This window comes from Pteronotus mesoamericanus, unplaced genomic scaffold, assembly GCF_021234165.1.
Source record: "Pteronotus mesoamericanus isolate MK-2021 breed Mesoamerican mustached bat unplaced genomic scaffold, CSHL_Meso_final contig_24, whole genome shotgun sequence".
Lineage (NCBI taxonomy): Eukaryota > Metazoa > Chordata > Mammalia > Chiroptera > Mormoopidae > Pteronotus > Pteronotus mesoamericanus.
Window position 1 is genome coordinate 15,341,825 of NW_026555100.1, and position 24,360 is coordinate 15,366,184.

The 24,360-nt window shown below is 33.9% G+C and overlaps 1 protein-coding gene across 1 annotated transcript in view; it reads right to left on the reverse strand.

Annotated features, from left to right (window-relative positions):
- The window catches only part of CABCOCO1 (ciliary associated calcium binding coiled-coil 1), a 107,468-nt gene that overhangs the window by 81,333 nt on the left and 1,775 nt on the right, over positions 1–24,360 (reverse strand). The window contains exons 2-5 of the mRNA XM_054572400.1: positions 24,256–24,359; positions 18,318–18,487; positions 6,909–7,053; positions 2,085–2,157 (exon numbers count right to left, since the gene is read on the reverse strand). Coding sequence (XP_054428375.1) covers positions 2,085–2,157; positions 6,909–7,053; positions 18,318–18,487; positions 24,256–24,359 — 492 coding nt within the window. The remainder of the gene's footprint in view (positions 1–2,084; positions 2,158–6,908; positions 7,054–18,317; positions 18,488–24,255; position 24,360) is intronic.

Sequence of the window (24,360 nt, forward strand, 5' to 3'; positions counted from 1 at the left end):
CGATTTACTTCTATGATCTAAGAATAACATGAAATTTCTTGAAAAAGGTGAGTAGTTAGTGCTTGCTAGAAACAATCATTAATTAAAAAACAAAAAATCAATTTTATTTAAACTTAAACCAAAATTGGAGTATAATTTATTTATATCTTTATTAATAATTAAAATGAACATTTATCATGTATTCTTAGAGGTGATTTATGTGTTTTGTTCCAATCTTCCATCCACAATTTAAAAACGAAATTTCATCAGTTATTTAACTTGAATGCTTGCCTGACAGTTAAATTTGGAATATTTATGTAGTTGTCGTGTGGCCCTTGTTTGGTCCCAGAGCATTGAGGTCAGCATGAATAATCACATTAGCCAGCTCGTGACACTTCCATAAAAGGGTTTTAACTTAATTAAAACAGATGTTCACACTGCCACAGTTATTGGGCAATTCTAAAATGTCACAAAATATTGTATTATAATAACTGCTTTGGTTAATCCTTTAAAATTCCATAAGAGATCTAATTCTTGAAGACCCAATATCTTTTCCTTAAACATTATTTTTATAGTTTGGACCAGCTTGGGGAAAATACAAAAGACAATGGCAAATAAAGGAGCCAATGCCTGTCTATTTTTCCATTTTATCTTTCCATAAGCATAAATGTCACCTAAATATATCCTTGCAACAGAGAAGAAAGGCATGATTGTGCAATTAGCAAAGGGAAAAGGGAGTTCTTTATGAAATTTTTTTCTTGATAATTCTAAATATCTGCATATTCTTCTGTTGAAGCCACTATCATTTTCCCAAAGTTGCGCTGAAGAGATGAAATAGGATTGTATACCCAACGGATACTAATTGCAATTCGGTCACACTGTATGATGTAATTCTGAAAGGGAAACGTTTTCAGTGAAACTTTGTCAAGTGACATTTAATTGAAGCTACAAGGATATCGCAAAGAAGAAATTTTAAGGAAACTCAAAAGCAAAAGGGTTTCTGGTTTTCCTTCAGCTCATTTTTAAAAGGGCACCATGAAAACAAATACCCAACTGGAGGGTGAGTAATGGTGACTGAAATGTTTATGAAGTAAGTCATCTGTAAACACCAGAATAACAATCCTCCGGAAGACCGAATAGCTGGCACCTTCCGTCTGGTTCTTAGTATCAGGAAAATTATAAAGATAACATAAAATCCCCTTATTCACTTTTCATTTCTGAACACGGCCTCTCTTATCCCTTATACTAAGCAATGTAGGCTCCTAAAGTGGTAGAATACCTAAGAAGCCCCCTTTTTTATGGCATTTTTAGCCTCCTCAAGGTGTTGCCTTACACAAAATTCATATCTAGTCCTTACAGATTATTTGTAAGGCTGTTCAAAAGTGTGTCCAGGTAGATCACTGACTACAGAACTGCTATTCTATGCATTGTCACTGAATCACTTATATAGTGTTAATTGAGGGACTACTATGTCCTGCATTATACTATATGCTGCGGTAGATCCTTTTCCTCTGGGAAATTACAGCCAGGATGTATTGACTATATTATCAATGCATATAACACAGTACATATGTATGTGCTTACTGGTGTGGTAAAAGCAGCCAATTTTCAGCAGAAAGAGATCAGTTGGAAAAAAAATAATATAATGTGATTGAAAAGTTTGCCTAAGCCCTTCTTCGAGATGTGAAGCAATTAAGGAAGGTTTGTTTCATTGAGGAAGTGGGATTTGAATTAGGCCTTAAATGAGTAGACTGAAAATAAATGTGAAATTAGAAGAGATTTAACTGAATTAATTTATCTCACTTTTCCTGATTTTATTTCTGCGAAGACCTACATATCCTATCCAACTGAGCTTTGTCAAATAATCAATCCATAAATACGTAAAGTATACATGATTAACAATGCTTTTAATGCCCAAAGATGGCTTATTTTCTTAATCCAAAGCTCACTTCATGTAATTATTCTTTTTGTAAACCACTAGTTGGTTGTATTAACACTTGAGTAATCTTGACAAGAACTTGCTTTAAGCAGTTAAAGATCCAGATGCTGATCAGCATGCATTAAGTGATTCAGCTTAATTAGTCCCATCTAGATAAATTACTTACCTCAGTTCCTATCACAATTTCTTCCCTGGTAGAGTAGAACAGAAATTCATATAGCTTGTAGTGTTGAAATAAGCTGAAATACAAAATGAATGTACAACTGTGATAAATTCAGGAAATAAAGCAAATATGCAAGAGTGTTTATTAAAGAAAAGTTGTTCATATTGACCAAGCTAAGACACTAAATAAACACAACTATGGAGTTAACCAGCTCTTTATTCCAAAATAAATTTATTTGGAATAAATTTATTTTATTTATAAATACTAAGAAATTAAAGGTTTACTTTTTGAGATATTGACAATATAGCACAGCACCTAAAATAATATCAGTAAATTAACCGTGATTCGTAGATAGGTTTGGGATAAGGGAGTAATTACAATACACGTTGACATTTCCTGGCTCCCAACTAAATAATGCACTGCCCCTAAATGACACAAAAATTTCACATTATTTTTCATATTTGCTCCAAACTGGAGTCAGTTTCCTCTGGCATGAATGGCACTGAATTCCATAATCTACTTCCACACCAATTACTTTTCACATTCTTAAACTGTTTCAAGATTAAATTAATCTCCAATAACTTCTGAAAAATGATACAAGTGTGAATTGAAATCTATTTAGCAGATGTCTGATTTTCTTGGAGAATATTTAGTCACATATCAAAGAGAGAAATTAATTTAAGAAAGATAATTTCCTCAATTTCTACCCTAAAGTCCAAGTGGTCAGTGTATAACAATTATAAAAAGAGAAAAAAAAATATGAGTTTCTTAAACACATATATCTAGTAAGTTTAAAGATCTAAGCAATGTATTATTAAAAGTTAAAATTTTACTGAAGGGCTGACTTCTAATATCCTGTTTGTGATAATATTTGAATATTTCTAATTCTCTTCCCGCTGGTTGGGAAAATTAATAGACTCATAATACAGCAAAATGCCCAAGAACAAAAAAATTGTCTTAGTGGTTTCTCTTTCACTCTGGTGCTTTTTGCTATTTAAGAAAATTGATTTTAATATAACTGAGAAATTAACATTTGCAAAATGTAGCTACAGAGCATGTATAATAATGGCTTCTTCTGAATGCTGTAATGGATCAAAGTTTCAATTCATTTGAAATCAATGAAGAAATCCTCAGGCAGCTGAGTCTCTCTGAGTTATATTTGCAGTTGATCTCACTACTAACACATTCCATTAAAAAATGATGGGTGTTCAGACTCACTCATTGTATTTTGCATGGGGAGTTGGGGGCGAAAACCTAATACATTCAAATTAGTCATCAACGTTCAGAAAATTAACTTAGCTTTTGACATTACTTTGATTTGTTGGCTAAAAAATACATCAAGATTAGTGAAGTATGATGATTCCATGAAGCAAAATAAATTCAAATTCTCCTTCCCTTACATTGCTTACCTAGAGAAAGTTTTAAGGTTAAAAAGATTACACTGACACTAACAGATTTTGAATAAAAAAATTAAAAACTGTAAAGTATTTTGTAAATAATTTGGCTTCCTCTCAGGGAATTAGTGTAAAATTTTTCTCCATCTTGAAGTTAATTCATAAATCTTCCTTCCTGAAATTTCATAATCTTTCAGACTTATTCACCTCATTGTATATAGTAGTTAGACTTTCCCATGCCTGAAGGGAAATTCATAACTTGGATGCCATCGTCAAAGATGCAAGATGGGGACAAGGCCAGGGCTAGCGTGAGACAGAGGGAGAGAGAGAGGCAACTCACACAGGGGCAGGTCAAACCGCCTCCATTGGTCCACACTGGTCCGCACCTTGGTTGGGGTTCTTTGCCTTTCCAAGGACTACTGGATGGCCTTCCATGGGAGCCAAGTGATACCTTCACTATGAGAGTACATTTCCTCCCCCTTCCTTTAGACTTCCAGCTGACTTAAGCCTGCAGCCTATTTTTGTTAAACATGTTGTCTTAGATACAAATCAAAAGGAAAATACCCAGAATGAAAATGGGTCAAGACATCTGGCTCCATGCAGAAAGTATGATGCTTTCTTGTGCACAAAGGAGTAGTGTTGATTTTCTTATATTGTGCATATGCCTCTGTACATTACCTTCACCTGTTTCCCAGGGAGTGGGTAGAATACACAATGACAGAAGTGTACTCGGACCAGATATATGCATATGTCTAAATGATGTCTTACATTAAAGAGCTGCAGTAGCATTTATATTTCTATGTTATCCAATATTTACAACTGTATATATTGTACAAGAAGATTCCTCAGTACTTATAGTAATGTGGGGGGAGGAACTTTGGTATTAGTCTTTTTCAAATCACAGACATATAACAGATTATAGGCCAGCAATTCTCAGCCTTTGTCATCTCATGGCACACATAAACTAATTACTAAAATTCCGCAGCACACCAAAAAAAAATTTTTTTTGCTGATCTAACAAAAATAGGTATAATTTTGATCCACATATACTGGGTGGCTATTGTGATGTTGGCTATTGTCATTTTTCTATTTTATAATCTAAGGGAAAAGAGGTCAGTGCCCCTGACTAAATAGTCAAGTATTGCATGTTTTAAAAATTTTGTGGCACACTGGCTGAAAATCACTGATTTAGGCTATATTAACAATATCAAATAAGATTTCCATTTTATTGTCAGTTAAATTGCATATGCTATGGGGTCATGTTCTAAAAACTACTGTCCCTAAATTGACAAGTACTTTCACTGGTTGAGTAAATTTAATATCAGGTTAAATTGAAGCATGCTTATACTTTCAGTAATTGAGTTAGCTTCATATTTATAAAATTTCTTTGTATCATTAAAATAAAAAGTATTATGTGATTTAATTGCCATTAAATTTACATTTGTGGATTTATGAGGCATTCTGAACAGGTGTTATAGAAAAGCATGTTTGTCTTTATACAATTTCAGTGTCAATTCCAGATATCCTACTAATTGATATTTTATTTTTTGTAACAGGTACATTAAAAATGTATAGTTTCTGCCCTGGCTGGTGTGGTTCAATGTATTAAGTGCCAGCCTGTGAACCAAAGGGTCGCCAGTTCAATTCCCATTCAGGGCACACAGTAGGTGTCCCCAGTCCCCAGGTCCCCCAGAAGGGGACGCATGAGAGGCAACCACACATTGATGATTCTCTCCCTCTCTTTCTCCCTCCCTTCCCCTCTGTCTAAAAATAAATAAATAAATAAATATCTTAAAAAATATATACTTCTTTGAAATCATAGTATAAAGGTTTAACAGCAACAAAATAGTTTGGATTTACTTTATATGACTAATATCTCAAATATTACTTTTTTTTTAGGAGACTAGGAATTTTTGGTACATGGTTACCCTGGGTAGGATCTGACAGTGACTAACACTGACACTTCCTCTTAGCCATTTGCTGAAATAAAATGTTAAGAAGTATACTGATGGGAAAGGTGAGATGAAGGAGAAAAGAGCCACCATCTTGTACCAATTAGGTGTCATTATGGCACCCACACTGGTTTTGTTGCCATGGTTAATAGTCAATTCCAATGCCCGTTATAAACCTCCTGGGTTTAGAACTTAGCTATAAAAACATGGTCTGCAAAAGAGTCCTAGCAGTTCAAACAGAGAGAAAAGAGAAAGAATGGTATACAAATGTGCAGAGGATTCCCCTGCCCAGTGACTACCAAGCTGTGACATGCAGAAAGACCTTGGGGACCAGGTTCTACTTCAATTCTGGATTTTCAGTCCCTCCTCTCTCCCTGCACAGGGACCCTGCTTTATCCCAATTGATATGAAGACCACTGTGGCTTTTAGTGGGAGACACACAGAGGTGTGCTTCTATGTTAAGAAATAAAATATCAAGTGCTATTATATAAAAACATATCATGTACCATTATTAATTCATGCCAAAAACCAGTATATAAACCTTATTATATTAAACACATTAATATTTAAAAAGCTTCCAGACTATAACCAGGATATTTGCCAAGCAAACCATGAGCATGTCTAGGACATCATGAAGCACCCTTTATTTTGGGATTTTAAAATTTAAAGTTGGAAAAGTAGTATACAGTATTAGAGGATCAAAGCTATTCTGCAGAAGCTTTTAGCGAGACAAAAGAAAGATTTTTACCAATTCTTGTTTAAACATTTGCAAACTCTAAAAATGTCCCCTGGGAGAGATGCATGACTCTAATGCAGACCTTGTGACAGATTAAATAAAAAGACAGATTTCTTGGTTCACCAATAAAGAATCACTGCAATAAAAATACTTTCCTTCCATATACCATCATTTTCTAAGCAGAAAGAAAAACTTACTGAGTTTAATTGGTCAATACTACAAAATATTTCCGGACACATAATAAATTTGAGGAAGTACACACATAAATCTTTTTAATTTCTAGTACAAATCATTTAAAATAAATGTTTAAGTGGAAATTAATGTTGCTCTTTAAAATGTAAAATTTTGATGTCAAGGCCAACTACCTAAAATATAAATTCTATTGTAATCAAGTCTGAAAAATCTGAAAGAATCATTTTACTTATAAAATGGTTTACTTATAAAATGGTATTAGAGATTTATAGGAAAAAGAAATTCTTAGATAATTTATTATAATCCTAAATAAAATCATACTTATTCAACACAAATCTTTTTTTCAGAGTGTGAGGTTAGCTGAGTCATTCAGTGTCCTGACTTTCATTTATTAATGGAGGATTAGAATACTATCTAATTATTAGTTGGGTTAATTACTGCATAAATTCTGTAAATGTCAAACTTTGCTAAAAATTAAATTAGTTTCTATTTAGTAAACATTTCCTAGAAGACATGAAATAAAGTATAAATGCTATTGAAGATAAATCCATACCTGATTTTTAAGTAATCAATGACAGCATTGGCTTGTTTTACATCAAAGATATTCCACTTCTCATTTTTCTGCAAATGGGATGGTCCTATTTCAGCCATAACTTCTCCAAGCCATTTTAAGCTGTCTTCTAAGGACATATGCAATGCTGAAATAGAATCCGGAGAAGGCTTAGGCAATATTTTGATAGATGTTTTGGAAAAAAATCATCCAGGAGGTCCTTAAGGTGAAAAATGTCCTTCTTCATTATTCGTGAGGACAAATTTTAAGACTATTGTTTCTTTATGATACATTAATAATTGTATTTTGAGTAAAATAATAGCAGCTGACACACCCAATCACTGTAAATTTCTATAACACTACACAATTGTCTGAGAATTTGTTTTCATTTTAAGACACAAAAAATTGAAATCTAAAGATTACTTTGAAATGGAAAACAAATATTTTTATGATGTTCAAATAACAGCACATACGGAAACGACACAAAAGTTGGTTGGATTAGCTGGCGAGGAAGGCTACATGGCAGATTCGGTCACTGTGGACAGCAGAGCTGAACTCAGAGCTGAAAATGTAAATGAACAGTCGACCAAGTCTTGGCTTTAGCTGATTGTTACCATGTGTTGAAATTTGGGCTTGAAGATTTTCAATGGATGCCAGAAATATGGATCTTTATGTAAAACATCAAGATTCTTTTTTGTCTTTTCCAAGCTATAGACTTTTGTAACTTCTGTAAGCTGTTCTCAAATTACGCAGGGCGGGGGTGGTGAGAGCCGGATGACAGTGCGGTAAGAGCGTCACAGACACCGCCGGGCCATCGTTACCAAAAGAAACAAGTCACTGCCTGCGGTCTGTTATTTTGCAACCAGAAACAAACAAATAATACAGCAACACTATCTTTTATGGCATTTGTTCAGGTGAAAAAGGAGTAAATGTCAAACGCCTTAGACAACTTTTACAGTGTCTATAATGTAAATATTAACTTCTATCTTCCTTTCATGTTTGGTTATACTATGCTCAATTTCACTCGTGGCAGGCAAATATTATGTACAATTCACACACACACCCGCTGCTCCCCACGTCCCGACGTGAATGCAGGTAACTGGAAAGTCCAGAATGTCCTTTGCTGACAAGGGATGGTTGGTTGTATGGAAGAAAACCTGAAGAGGCTTAAGGTAGACAGTCGAAAAGCTCTAGCAAAAGCAAGGTTGGATGGGCTGCTCTGGGGAGGTAAATGGGCTCTGTGGAGTATTGTGCTGCTCAATGTGAACCCCACCCTCCCAGTCTTAACCGCCCTTCTGTCCCTCTTAGGAAACCATCGATACATTTGCTACTTCCTGCTAATGGAGTGAATTTTTCAGGGAGGTAGGAAAGGAGAATGCAGAGGAGTTATGAGAACACAGGTGGACTGTTGGGCCCTGTCATTTCTGGGTTTCACAGCTACTTTCCCTCTTTGGTGCTATGCCCCCAAATAATTAATAAAATGACAGTAAAGTAATTTAAAATTTTAGGAAGATACTGAACTAAGATTATAATTACTAATTTATAATTTGTTTAATCTAGATTCTTTTCTACTCATAGGAATTAGAAAGAAGCAAAAAACATATAACAATTAAAACATGGTTTAATGAATGAAGAAAGTCAGTCCGTTTCTCATAGTCTCCCTCCAGGCGGTCTTTTATGAATGTCAGATACACAAATTATTGCCAGGTAACTAGGCTTTTCTATACCACCCTGAGCGGAGTTCAATTATTATTGTATATTTCTTTTTCCATAACAAACTTCTTTTGAAAATAGTGGGAGTAACTTGAGAAATGAAAAATCTATTGATTAAAAGCAATTAAAAATGAATGGATAAAAAAATGTGAATTATTTTATAAATAAAATGTTTTTAATTAGAGATTCAAAAAATTCTTGATTATAGTTCTATATGTAATTATACTTAGCAAGCATAAAAACACATTTATATGACTATTTCCTTACACTGAACTATAACTGACTTTTTAAAAGTGTTTTCTGATTTTTAATCTTTTTATAGATAATGGTTTTAAAAATTAAGAAAGTTATCACTTCACTTATCTAACTGAAATGTTTACTCTTATAAAAATTACATTTAGTGATATGATTAAAATATGAAAGATTAAAACATTTGAATAGTTAAGGCTGTTAGAAGTAAAATTTTTCTTTCAAAATTCAGGGTAATGAAACACACTAGGCTTAGAATTAGTTGGAAGACTTAAGATGGTCAACTAGCTAGGTGACCTGAGTTTCATCTTCCATATCTGTAAATGAAAATAATATCAACATTCAAAGTTATAGTGAGTTATAGCTGTTGTGAGGATCAAATAAGAAATGTGTCCAAAACTCTTGGTAAATTGAAAAGATATATGCAGTACTATATTACATGTATATAATGCTTTCTAGAATTCAGCCCAAAGCCAAGCACATTTGATAAAGTAATCAGGAGGATGGGCTCTCACTCAGCGGGGTGAAGGAGTTATTTAACCTCTCTGATCTCATTTATGTTTCTCATTTTTTAAATGGAGGGAATAATAGAACAATCTCATAAAATGGTGTGAGAATTAAATGAGACAAGAAAAATGACACTGTGACTGGCACAAGTTAATCATCCATAAATTTTAGCTATTACTATTATTATTATCATCATTCCTATTTGGGGGATAACAAGTCAACTTTATAGAACTAAAAATTATTCTATCATTATTTACTAATACTCATGTTACATACAGGGGAATCAATCTAGGTCCATGGGCCTGGAAAAAGGCCAAATATCCGGTCTCACTAATACCTCACAGCTTGTCCTTGGTCAGGCCCTGGAAAACCTAGGCCCTGAAGTATATATTGTTAAGACAACTGTACAAATCCTATACATTTCATAATCATTTAGCTGATCCAATTTGATTCCAGGTGGGTTATCTGCAGAATGCCTTGTAGATAACACAGCACCAGTTTGAGGCAAGAAACAGATCAGAAACTGAGTCAGTATAAAATGCAGTTCCCACACTGGAATTGTATTAATAATGATTGACCACACTACCGTAACGGCCCAGACTGGGCTCTTCACTGCACTCTTTCTATTAAGGTGTTGCCGGGTGGGCATGTTCACTGGTGCTCAGGATTCTACTACCTCTTAGTTTAAGTGTAAACACACTTTACCTCTTCCCTTGGCTAAGATTACATTTGTTCCTGATGATTTCTGTAACCTTGCTGGGTTTAAAGGTTTGAGGGGATTTTTTTTTTTTCTTGCCAGAAGGAAAAACTAGATACCTTGCTTTTCTTCTGGTTAGGTTTTACATATGTACTTTCACTCTCTCATAGTTTATGAGTAGTTGGATGGACCCGACTCAAGTTTAAAAATTCATTTTTGAACTGATATCAACAATATAAAGTTTCACATAAAAGAAATATTCTTGGGTCAGTTATAAGTTATGGAAAAAGTTTAAAATGGAAACATCTTCTCAGATTTGGAATTGAGGTTCATGAACATTTTTTACTTCCCTTTATTCTGCTTCTCGTTTGCTAACACTCAGCACAGAGGGTACAATGGTTCGGGCTGTTCATGTCATATGTTCCTTTTACAGTTTAGTTTCTGCATAGGTGATCTATTCACATGGTTAAAAAAATGCATATGAAAATATAGTATGAAAAGACTTCCTTCAATCCCTGTTGCCCGATGTGCCCAGTTCCTGCACCCATTCCTATAGAAAATTTTAATAATTAGTTTTTTCTGTATTCTCCTAGCATTTCTTTGTACATATAACAAACAAAAGTATATATATTCTCATTTTGTTTTTTATAAACACAAACACACCATTTTGCACCTTACTTTATTCAATAACAATACAGAGTTTCCCATGCAATTCTTAAAAACTTCCTCATTCTTTCCTTTTTACAGATGTATTATATTTCACTTTAGGGAGACTAATCCCAACTAATTAACTTTAATTTCAGAGTAGTCTTAGATTTACAGAAAGGTTACAATAATGTCACAAAGAGTTCCCAAATACCCCATAGACATTTTCCCTATTGTAAATATTGCTATGGTACATTTGATACAACTAACGAACAAATACCTTTGAGGAGTTTCTTCGTTTTTATTCAAGCCTTTTTTATCTCCCAGGATCCCATCCAGAATACCCCATTCCCTTTAGTTGTTAAGTCTTCTGGGACTGTAGTTTCTCATTTTTGATGGCCTTGGCAGTTGTAAGAGGTACTAGTCAGGTATTTTGTTGTATGTCATTCTATTTGGATTTGTCTGCTATTCTTGTCATCGTTAGACTGGGGTTAATGGTTTTGGGGGGAAGACCAAAGTGCCATTCCCATCACAATATGTAAGGGTATATATTATTTGACATGGCTCATCAGTAATGATGTTGGCCTTAATCACCGGCTCAGGTAGCTTCCCTATTGTAAAGTTACTGCCCTTCCCCTTTTCTTACTGTCCTCTTAAGAAGGAAGTCGCTGTGCAGCCCACACCTCAAGGCTGGGGAGTTGTGCTTCAACTTCTTAAGGGTGAACTGTCTACATAAATTATTCAGAATTCTGTGTGGGACATTCATCTATTGTACCCAGGTCATTATTTGTTCAATCATTAATTTATGTCAGCATGAGTTCATGGATGATAATTTTATAGTTTGATTTTAAGTCAATACTGTATTATTTTGTTCAAATTTTTTCCAACTTTGGATATTAGGAGCTTTTCATTTTCATTTTGAGTACTTACTTCTGGCCATTAAAATTGCCCCAGGCTCATCCTTTATGATCCTTACTGCAGGTCTACAGCCATTTTTCTCAGAAGCCCTGGTTCATTTTATTAAAGAATGAAATTATAAACCTGGGTATGCTCATTGCTACTGAGATGGCATTGCTTCTAGGCCCTCTCTGTGGACTGAACTAAGAAATATATGTGTGTATGTGTATGTGCACTTAACTATGTAACTACACATTTGGATCTGTATTAAATTAAACATAAGTTCACACTGATGTTTCTGGTTGAAATTTCTAATCTTTTCCTTTTACTAACATTACTGTAATTAATGATTTTACATATATATCAGATTACATGTGTGAAAGTGGATATGTAGGATAAAATCCCTAAAGTAGAACTGCTGGGTCAAAGGGACAATACATTTGTATATTTGATAGATAGCTGCTAGCCTACACTCCATAGGGGATTTTAATGTATACTTTATTAGCAGTATAGGAGCATATCTGTCTTCTTCCAGCTTTGACAACTGAGAATGCTACCAAAATTTTATGGTTTTGTCCATTTGATAGATGAGAAATGACATTTCTGTGTAGTTTTAATTAGCATTTTTCTTATTAACTTTATGACTGAACTTTTCATTTGCTTAAGAATCGTTTGTGTTTATTTAGTCACATCCTTGGCATCCTCTTCTATTGCATTATTGGACTTTTTCTTCCTGCTTTTGCATGCTCTTTTTATAATTCAGAACTTAACTGTTTGATGGTGTGCAAGATGCAGTAATTTTCCAAGTTTGTTATTCTTCTTTTGATTTTTCTTTTAAGAAATTACTTGTATTTTTTCTTTGCAGACTCTTGACTTTTATATATCAAATTTAACTACCTTTGTCTTTATGGCTTTATGGCTTAGAGGCATAATTATAAATGTCTTTCTCATCTGAGGCTAGAAAGAAAACCCATGTTTTCCTCTAACATTCTTATAGTTCCACTTATTTTGCACTTAAGTCTTTGATCCATTTGGAATGTATTTTGGTTTATGAACAGAGAGAAGTTTGGATACAATTTTATTTTATTTTCTTCTAGATGGAACTCTAGTTGTCCCAATATTATTTACTGAACAGTATATTTTTTCACCACAAACATGAGATGCCATTTTATCAAATACTGAATTCCAATGCTTGCTTTGATCTGTTAAACTTTTAGTCTGTCTGTTCTGTCATTCACCACTGTGTTTAAATATTTGATATTTTATAAACACTACTATATATTGATACTTCTAACAACAATATATGCTATATAGGTTAATATACTTTTTTAAAGACAGTTTTTCTGGCTCTTTGTATTTATTTTTCAGTATTTTTGCGACAATCACTTTGCCTAAAACATTAACAAAAAACCTGTAGGTATTTTTATTGCAATATGAATATTTTACATTAACTTCTGATTTAGCATATTTATGCTGTTGAGCCAAAGAATGTTGTTTTTTTCTAACTGTTGAAAAACTTCCTTTGTGACTTTTTTTATTTCCAACCAATTGATGTTTTATTAATTGTAACACTTTCTAATAAATTATGTTTATTCTGTTCCAGAAGTTTTATTCCTATAGGACCTGCACATGTGTTTTTTAAGTTTATTCCTAGGTAGCTTCTCTTTCTTATTAGAGCACATATATATTCGCTTTCATTAAATCTTTTATATTTGCTTTTAGACACACATTTAAAAAATTATTACACAGAGAAATTGACTTTCCCTTTTGTTGTACAGACTTAGGAACATAAAACACCTACAGATATCAGGAAAGCACCCCCCACCATCAGGATACAGGCAGTTACGTCGCGTCAGAAAACTCCCTCATTCTCTCCTATCATGTTGTTTTCCCATCCCAGTCTCTGGCAACCGGGGATTTGTTTTCCATCACTATAGCTATTACCATTTTTAGAATATCCCACACATGTAATCACGCAATATACAATCTTTTGAGACCGACTTCTTTAAATCTGTATAATGCTTTTGCGATTCACCAAAACTGGTATGTATATAATGGTTCACTCATTCTTTTTGCCAAGTAGTTTCACTGTAGGTTCATTGCATGAACATTATCTGTTTCCTTGTTCACCTATTGACAGACATCTGGATTGTTTTCATTTTGGGGGCACCTATGAGTAGAGCAACTAAAAAAATTCATGTACAGGTTTTTGTGTGAACATATGTTTTTCTTTCATTAGAATAATGCCTCAGAGTGGGTCATATAATTTTATAAGAAACTGTAAACAGTTTTCTAGAGTGGCTGTGTCATCTTACATTGGCAAAACTCTTGCTCTAGTTGCTCTGTATCCTTCTCAGAACTTAGACGGTCAGTATTTTTTTTTTATTTTAGACACTCTAATAGGCATGTAGCACTACCAGAGTGGTTTTAATTTACATTTCCCCAAAGGCTAATGATGCTGAATATTTTTATGTGTATATTTGCATCCTTTTATCTTCCATGGTAAAGAATTCTATTATAGTCCTCTGCCATTTTAGAATAAATTTATATTTATAGGAAAGTTACAAAAATAGTGCTGAGAATTCTTGCATACCTCATACACAATTTCTCTTATTTTTAATACCTTACATTATGGTACATTCATCCTAACTAATAAGCTAATATTTACACATCATAATGAACTAAAGTTCATGTTTATTAGATATCCTTAATTTTTACTTAATGTCCTGTTTCTGTTCCAGGATCTCATCCAGGGTACCCATTATATTTACTAGTCATGTCTCCTGGCGTTCCCCTAGACTGATAGTTTCTCAGACTTTTCTTGTTGTTGGGAAATGTACCGTCTGGTTTTAGGAACTGTAGCCCCACCGACAGGCGAGAGGGCCCCAAGGCTGGAGCTGAGCAAAGAGGCCTTGGGAAAACAGGCCACTGAGGAGACAAAACCTGTCCTCCTGGCAGCCCCTGCCTCCCTCACATCACCCTGCTTGGCCCTGGAGGATGGCTGGTTAGTCAATGACGGGTAAGACCGCTCAATGGCAGGGGCAACCTAAGTCAGGCACAGCCACATGGGCATCAGGGAAGAACTTGGGGGATGTGGAGAAGAGGCAAAAAGACCCTCAACCCTTGGCTTTGAGATGGCCAGTGTCATCATTTTATCTGAAAGAAGTCTCCTTATTTCTTGGCAGCTCTGATCCCCGGCCTGGCTCAGGTTTCAAACAGTACTGGAGACAGCCCTAAAGTGGATAGGGCGGTTCCTGGGGGAAATCAGGCCTAGCAGTAAATTCTTTGAAGCATGCTTTTGTTTTTCCCTCAAAAGCTATGATAACAAGCTCATGCTGGGAAGGAAATTTACATTATTCACAGACCCTGACCCTAAACTTTTTGGCACTATTACGTTTACACTCTCATGTTGACTCATCTCCTCTCAGACCCATGTAAATCGGTGTGTTCCTGCCATTTTTTTCTTCAACATCTATTCCCTGTAAATATTAACATGCTGATGTAATGAGATCACCTGTACATTCCTACTACCTAGCCCCACTGATAACCTTTTCAGTAAAATCCTTTGGACACAGAGGCCCATGGCCTTCTCCACTAGAGGGAAGTGCCACCCTTCTCCTGGCAGACAGAGAAGTATCTGGAACGATTATTTTATTTCCCCCATCCGTGATGACCCTTGGATGGGCTCTGCGGGACCAGAGTCCACGCTCTCTCCATCAGTTGGTGCCCAAAACGGGACCTGAAGAGTCCGCCTCACTTTGTTTTTGAAAACCTTGTCAGTTTGAGGAGTACTGCTCAGATATTTTGTACATTGTTCTTCAATTTGCATTTGTCTGATGTTTTTCTCAAGGTTAGACAGAAGTTACAGGTTTTGATGGCTTTGCTTATTTTTAATAGGATTGTTTGTTTTCTTACTGTTGAGTTTTGAGAGTTCTTTATATATTATGGACATAAGTCTTTGGCAGATATGTCATTTGCAAATGTTTTTCCCTGCCTGTAGCTTGTCTTTTCATTCCCTTAACAGTGATATTAATAAAATAAAAGTTTTAAAATTTGATGCAATCTAACTTACATTTTTTAATTTTATGGATCATATTTTCATGGTCATTTCTAAGAACTTCTTATACAACCTCAGGTTGTGAAGATTTTCTCCAAATGTTTTCTTTTAAAATATTTATAGTTTTAGATGGGTTGTTCTGTACATGTCAATTAGACCCAGTTAGCTGATGATGTTTTTCTTTTGGTTTAGCTTATTTTTGGTCCAATCAGACTCTTGAATTTACAGGTTTATGTCTTTTGCCAAATTTCGGAAGTTTGCAGCTATTATTTCTTGAAATGGTTGTTCTTATTGTGCTCTTTCTCCTATCCTTCTGGGACTCTGTTGATATGTATATTAGAACTTTGGTCATCCCACAGAGGGTCATCCTGAAGTTTTGTTCATGTTTTCTCTCTATTGGTCAGACTGGATAATTTCTGACACTCTATCTTCAGATTCACTGATTACTTCCCCCTTTGTCTCCTCTCCATTCTTCTATTGGTTTCATCCAGTAAGATATTAATTATGGTTATTATATACTTTGGTTTTAAATTTTCCATTTGTTTTTCTTTATATCTTCCATTACTTTCATGATTATTTATACTTTAATATTTGTTTCAAGAATGTTCACTTTTGTTCATTTAAGCACTTTTATAATAGCTGTTTTGAAGTCTTTGGCATATAATCTCAATATCCATTTCATCTTATTGTTGGCTTCTATTTATATTTTTCCATGCAAGTTCAGATTTACATGGTTCTTGGTTTACCAAGTAATTTTGGCAATGCTGTTGAAAGAACATGTTTAGAGAGACATGTAGTACTCAAATATTCTATAAATATTTGTATCACAGGAGCAAAAACAGCCAAAGTCTGTCTTTTTTGATGATTTACTAAAAATTCCTTTTTGAAGTTTGTAGTTGAACAATTGAAATTGAAACATTATATTATTTATTATGCATCTTAATTACAAAATATGTTTCTTGAATGGTAGTAATAAAAAAGACTGAATTCTCAAGACTAGCTACCTGAGACTTCAATTTTATTTTTGCTTTATATCATATTTCTCATACATAGAATAATGTGAAATCAGACAATTATCATACTTGTTTTCATTATCAAGTATAACTATTTTATCTTCTATAGGTATAGTTATATACCTAGATAACATTTTTCTTTAACATGGCAATACATACTTAAGTTAAAGCAAATATGAAATTCTCCCACTTGCAGAGAAGGAGAACAATAATTTCTTCTCCCCACATATGACAACTACCAATTCTTCCCTTGTAAAGGGTGACTGGGAGCAGGAAGAGTGCATAGGGCACCAGTGGCTTCTCTATAGTCTTGCTAACTCACCAGAAACTTCCCCTGCAGCAGCGTAGTTACAAATTGCTACAAAAAAACAGACTAGGCTTTGTGTGACTACAAGGCATCCACGCATTTTGCTGGGATAATAGTGACAATTCTTTAGGGGGAGCAAGGTCCTCTACCTGTCCAATTGAAAACAACAAAATATAGAAACAAGAGTAAAAAAAAGGCAAATAAAAATAAAAAGAGAGAAAAGAAATAAAGAAAAAAGGGGGAGATGGAGGGAGGAAGGGAGAGAAGGGGAGGACAGGAAGAAGGAGAGGAAGGAGGGAGGAAAAGAAGGAAGAATGAGGATGCCTTCCAACTGCCACAAGCATGTCTTTCAGTTGAGACACAAGCATCTTTATTGTGCTCATGACATTTTGGTTTTTATAGTTTGAGATCCAATTCTAGTTCTGCCATCTCCCAGCTCTATGATATCATTCTCTGGTCTGCTTGCTCAACTCTGAGACAACGGTTACACCTACCCTGCAGGAGATGCTCTGAGGTTCAATAATGTGTGTTAAAGGTTAGATCCAAACATAGTGCCTAGCACACAGAGTTGGCATTAAATAAATTATATCTCCTTCTTTTCCTCTTTCCAAGAAACAATTATTTATTCTCAAACAAAAGTTGGCACATTTAAAATTGCTCTAAGGGAGAATTTGTAAATTTCCTGTAGTAATTGACTGCAATGTTATATAATAAAAAAAGTCAAAAATCTAGGTGTATGTGAGTAATGTCTCTTTAATGGGGGGGTTGAAATTGACCAAAGTGCCTCCTCTTTTAGTCATCCTGAGATATCCCAGTAATACTTCTAGGTAAGAGGAGATGAGAACAGCTCAAACAATGAAAAAATACCTAAATAAATCCAAACTACTTGTCATTTTGGGGAATGGATGGCACTGATAAGATTTTAAAATAAAATTGACATATCTTTGGTAAATTAATTATTTTTTTCAAAAGTGCCTACACCATGTATTTTATTTTATTTTTTTCCATTACCATTTATCCCCTTATATATCTCTCCCTCGCCACAATCACCACCTATTTTCCATCTCCGTGAGTCCTTTTCCTTTTTGCTTGATCCTTCTACCCACTAACCCCACCTCCATTATTAAGAGATCTTTAGTATTGTTAAGTATTATTTGAAGTTTTACCACTTAATAAAGATATAAACTACATTTTTTGTTACACCCAGGAAAAAATATAAATTTAATTGAAGGAATTATAATACAGTTAGGAACTTTTGCTTAACAACACAATTTAAATGGTGGACTAAATTTTGTTTTCTTTAAAAAAAAAAGAAGAAAGTACTTACTTCTCAGATTATGAAGCAACATATCTAGTAAAGTCATAAATTTTGAATACTGAATAATAGAAAAGTCCATGCCTCTGGCCCACAAAAATCCAGATACATAATAATCTAGTAGAATGGCTTCTTTTAAACAGGTTTTAAGATTTTCAAAATTCAAAAACATGGCCAATTTCCTGTAACAAAAAGAAAAATTCAGGTATTAAAATCAATGAAATACTGAACATTTCATGTTCAGTTTTGAAAGTGTAAATATTTTTCTTGAATGAAAATTCCATAGTGTCCATAATCTTCAAGTATTCATAGTTATATCTAAATTCTCAGTCCAAAATGACATTCAAAAGAAAGAGGTGGGGGGAGAGAGAGAGAAAGAAATGCTTTTTGGTATTCTTCCTCTAGTTCTTCATTTCATTCTTTATTCTCCTCCTTCTAGTCCTCCTTTCTCTTTTTCCATCTTTGAAGTATAGTAACTACTATAATTTTTTTCTTTTAAATTCAATGTCTTTTTCTATTATGCAATCAAATTTCTTTTCCTTCTGACAATGTTCTGGAACTAGATTGTTAAATATTTGTTCTTTTTAAAAAATAATTCCAATTATGTATATTTACTCATTTTTCTACAGCTATAATTTTCTCTTTAACCTTCAATTTTTCTAATCAATTTCCTTTTAATTTTACATACTTTTCTCATTACTGTCTTCTATGTCCCTCAGTGTTTTCAGAGTGTTAATTCTCCCTTGGGCTGCTTATAAATTTTACTTCTGCAAGACTGTTCCTTTTCTAGTCTGTTTTACACACTTTATCATCTTTTATTTCTCATTATCTCTTCCTTGATGCTTTTGTGTCTGTTTCATGCTCTTGTGTTGATTGCTTCATAAGGTTTTTATAAATTTATGATAAATAGTTGACCTTATTTTTTATCTGCTCAAGGCTGTATTTTTTTGGTGTATTTAATCTGCCTATGAGTTCTTTTTCCTATTCAATTTTTTCCCTTGTAATATCTTTGTATGCATATTCTTGTTAAGTAGTAAGGCTTGGCCATGTTACAAGCTATTTTATGTATGAAATAAGTTGATGTCAATGATTCTAGTTTTATATTTGTTAATTAGTGGAGAAAAAAGAAAAAAAAAGTAGGATAGGTTTCCTTTACTATCACATAAACAATCTATTTCTTGTTTATGGGAAGGATCTGCTCCAAGCCTATACCACCTGGTCCTGCTGTTGCAAACACGAGTTCTTGGAATGGCATTTCAGGGTTGTCTCTTCTGCTGGGAGAGTAAGTATATTTTTACCTCATTCTAGGATCTTCAAATATGTATATCCTCCTAGTCCTCTCTCTTGTACTTTTGCTTGATCTAAATGCTTCTGGCATTCACCCTCCTATTTTGTGATCTGGGCCTTTGGCATGCGCCTTGTTTGAACAAAGATGGAATTAGTATTTCCTCATTGCTCATATGTGATTTCTGAGAGTATGTGACAACTTTACACTGCTATTTTCAAAAAAAAGAAGTCCTTATTAATCAGTTTTAAAATAAATTACATGATCAGAATAATAAACGCAGCAGGACTGAACAAGTCTCAGAATAAATAAAACTGAAATTGTGTTTAACTCTCTTAACATCCACTTCATCTATAGTCAGATTAGGGTAGACCTCGACCCCAAAAGTGAGTTCTGACTCTTCTAAGCCAGTCATGGTTGTCTAGCCCCTTCCCATAATGCTATATGATGCCATTCAGTATATGGCATTCTCTATAATAACTATTGGTCCATGTTGGGTGTTCTCCTAAATTAATTCTAATTAATTCACAACTAAGGATGAAGTACATTTTTTCCTGTAGAACAAAAACACAAAAGGGTAAATAACTAGATATGATTGCTACTGATAGGCATCTTATAACCATAAGATTGTGCCTCATTTCTTAATACTATAGAGGCCTTGCGTTAAAGAACTCTGGAGACAGTCTAACTCTGAATGTCCTGTTACGCGATAGCATACATATATGCGTGTGTGTCTATTTTCTTTATTTTTTGAAGTCAATATAATCAGTTTTTCATGTTGCATGAAACTGAAAGCATCATGAGTGATAATTTCATCAAGCTCACAACTCAGTTGGTGGATACACATATGCACAGGCAAGCACTCTGAAGGAGGAAGGTCATATTAGCAGCCAGGCATCTTCAATTTGCATTGGCTATCAGTCAGTGAGATTTAGTTTTCCATATTTAAGGTATAATATCATTTAGTCTTAAGTGAAAGTCAGTAAGGAAACATCTACAGTAATAAAAACTTCTAGTAGTTTAACAGAATCAATAAATAGGCCAATGGAACAGGTAGAAAGCCCAGACACAGGCCTAATACATATACATAATGGGAATTTGGTATTTGACAGAATGTATTTCAAATCAGTGAGGGAAATATGAACTGTTTGAAAATGGTGCTGGAAACAGGGACTAGCCATATAGAAAATAAAATGCCATCTCATCCAATACACTAAAATAAATCCAGGTGATTTAACTAAAGCAACAATGCAAATTAGCACTTCATTCTGGAATCACATTCTTTTCATTCCCTAAATTTGGTTACTTGTCACTCCACTGAATTCTGCTACCCGTTGTTGCCAAGGAAAAGTCAGAGGCCTGCCTCATTATTTTCCTGTCTAGGTTACTTTCTTTATCTCAGAGATAAAGTAATATATAAAGTTTTATACAGTATTATTAAAATATTAAAATCAAAGTTTATATTTTATGAAGTTAAAATTTTTTCTGATTTACTATGTTGGATGTATATTCAAACACCTTCTGATTCCTTTAATCTCCATTTTATATAAATGTCTTAAATATGTTTTCCACATTACCGGCTTAATTTTCAGCAAGGTAAGTTCTACATTGGTTTTATTCTCTAATGTCTTACCTTAGCTCTAAGAACTTTTTATTTACATATTGTATCATCTTTTCTTTAACCCATTGCTTTACAGAACCAATGCCCTCTTTAACCACCAGCTGTTGTCTGGCACTTTCTTCTGTTTCCAGTAGTTAATCTTCCTTCTAAGCATACTCTTCATCTGCCATCTCCGTGTAATGTATTTAAAAAACTAACTATTTGGCCTGAATAGTTACATTTGTTCATTGCTTTTTATTTTTATTTTTTCAGTGTTTGGTTGCATGTGAATGAAGGAAATTACATGCATAAGAATATTTTGGTGCAATTTCGTTGACATCCTCCTTTGATCTCCCCCAAATCCCCTCCACCCCTTCTCCTAATACCATTTGGATCTTAACCTTCAACTTGAAGTGCAGGGTTAAATATTTACCATTTTTATTTTTTCGTTCAGTCATTCCACCCCAAAAGAAATTATGCAGGGAGGTATTTGGGACAAGTGGTTTGAATGCAGTTTCCATACCCTACTGGAAAATCTGTAAGCTTTTCCTCTGGGGATAAGGAGGGATGGAACAGGGCAAAAGGGAGAGACAGTCGTAGCTGTAGAATGAGAAAATGCAGGGAAAGAGAAAGGTGCTTAATAGTGACTTAGGAAGTTTCGCTACAGTGATAGGTGATGTAACTATCTCACCAAGAATTTCAGTAAAAATACTGTATTATTTTTGCATGCTCTTTAAATTTTTGCACACTCATTTTATTTTTTAAAATATGATGACATGCAGAAATAACCCTTAAGGCAAGAATTGAACAGTTCATGAAAGCCCAGTTATATAAGGGTTATTAAAAGATCTCTTAGTGTTATTTTTTGTGTTTAAATAGTTATTTTTAATTATGTTGCCATCATTTTTTCAAAAAAGATTTGGATAGACCTATAAATAAAATCAAGCTTACATTAAAACATAATTGGTAGTAGTTAGGAGACCATGAGAAATGTACCTAGACATTTAACTTTACCTGAAGTGTCATCCACAGATATCTTTTAATGATACTTTAATGTTTTATTTGGTTGGCTGCTTTCATGGAATATATATTTTTTTTCATTTTAAAAGGTAGAAAAATGTGCTAATTTCCTATAATTAATTTCAATAGGTTTATAGCTTTGTAGAATGCAGGCTTTTGGCATACTTCTGTCACTTAGTGACAGGATACCTAAATTATTTCTGTTATGTTGAAAGGTATTTAATCCCCATTTATAATAACATTATTTTAAATGGAAAGTGAATGACTGATTGCAAATATTTCAGGATTACTGTTACAAAGATCGTATTAAAAACCTCAAGAAAATTACTTTGCAAAGAAATGGCTCCTGATATAACACTGTTATCATTTATCCAAAACTGATGTCCTAAAATTTGAGATTACTTCAGGTGACCTATTAATGAGACAGTTTAAAAGGTCAGCTATATTGAACTGCTTGTTTCTATACCGCTAACTTCTGTATCAACCTCTGTATCATTTCCTTTGTCCTAGACTTCACCTCTTAAAGATTAAAATACTTTTAGAATTTAGATATTTAACAAAAAAGACAGCCATAATTGAAAGAAAAGATTGTCAGAGAAAGTATGATATACAGGAAAACTTAGGACGTGGTAATAAATAAGTCTAAAAAGCATTTGTTTGCAATGCCTTGTGTTTTATATGAACTGCATTTAATATAACATCTTTTACTGATAATATTTAATAAAAATAAATTTAAGCTATATTAAATATCTGTCATTTGCATCACATTGTTTTGCCTAATATTAGATACCTAGTTCATGCATTTCTATGACCAAAAACATGTGGGATTACCTCGTAATGGAAAACAATATTTTACTTCAACCATAAACAATCAGGGATGCTAACACAATGGGTTTTACTAATCAATTCTGTCACTAAAAGTTAGAATTCCCAGTGTGCATTCATGTCTACAAAAATTGTAAACTCACCACGAAATACTTGTTTTAAAATCAATAAAAATTTTTATTGACTAATACTCGTAAAGATGCAGATAGTCAGCAGTATAGCCAAATCACAAATCACCTGCATTTCCTGCAGGATTTGCAGGCATTGGAGGTGAATGGCATCTTGGGAAAGACCTGTCAATGTCATTCACCTGCTCTTAATACGCCTTCCCTTTTCAGATTTCTCTTCCAGCCTGTACATCTGTCATATTTCCTTCTCAGTAGTAAATCACCTCTATTCCATAATATTTGTGAGATTTGCAAATGATAACCACTGACAGAGTCATTTTCTATTTGTCCAGTATAGTCCACAATATCCTGCTAAAATCTGGAGGACTGGCCTGCAGAAATCTTACACTGGGACATTAATGTCCAGATCATCACATTGTCCCACACATTATAGCCAATCAAGATTCCATTATTAGAGCCAGAAGATTTTTAAAATGAGTGATTATTAAAATCCCCATTTTGGAATTTGTATGTGGGATACATCTGACTAAAGTTCTAAGTAAATGTTCTACTATAGAAATCAATGGTCTTAAAAATAGATGTATATATATTACAATTATTGCTTATAAATTCACTTATACTCACATTTTTAAGCAAATGTATGAAATCAGAGGACTCAGTATAGCTTCATAACCAATAAAATCATCGGTGGATGGCTAATATTCAGGATTTCCAAAATAATAAAATGTATCCATTATTCATATTACAGGAAATACAACTTACTCTTTTCATGATAAACAGAAGACCTAAACATTCTTGTGAATATTGACAGTTTAATGAATAAAAGAGAAAAGAAACAGAAAACAGCATATGCTAAAGGCTGCTTTTATCTCGTAAATCCCTCCTCTCAGTTATTATTAACAAGCTGGTTTGAAATGAGCGTCTGCCATAAAGAAGACTGCTGAGCGTTGCAGTTAGCATTTGAGAATTTTTGTGTTCCAGAGTCTGGAGATATTTAGAAAAAACTATAAAATGCATAATAGAGTATCATGGTCATTTATAGATGCAAAACTAGAACTGTTCTATATTTGGTTATAATATTGAAGTGCTTACTTTTGAACTCCATCTATGTCCTCTGCTAGCAGTTCTGTGATTTGGGCAACTGAAAGAAAATCTGGAGACAGAATCTCTTCATGCTCCTGGATTTCAGCATCTCTC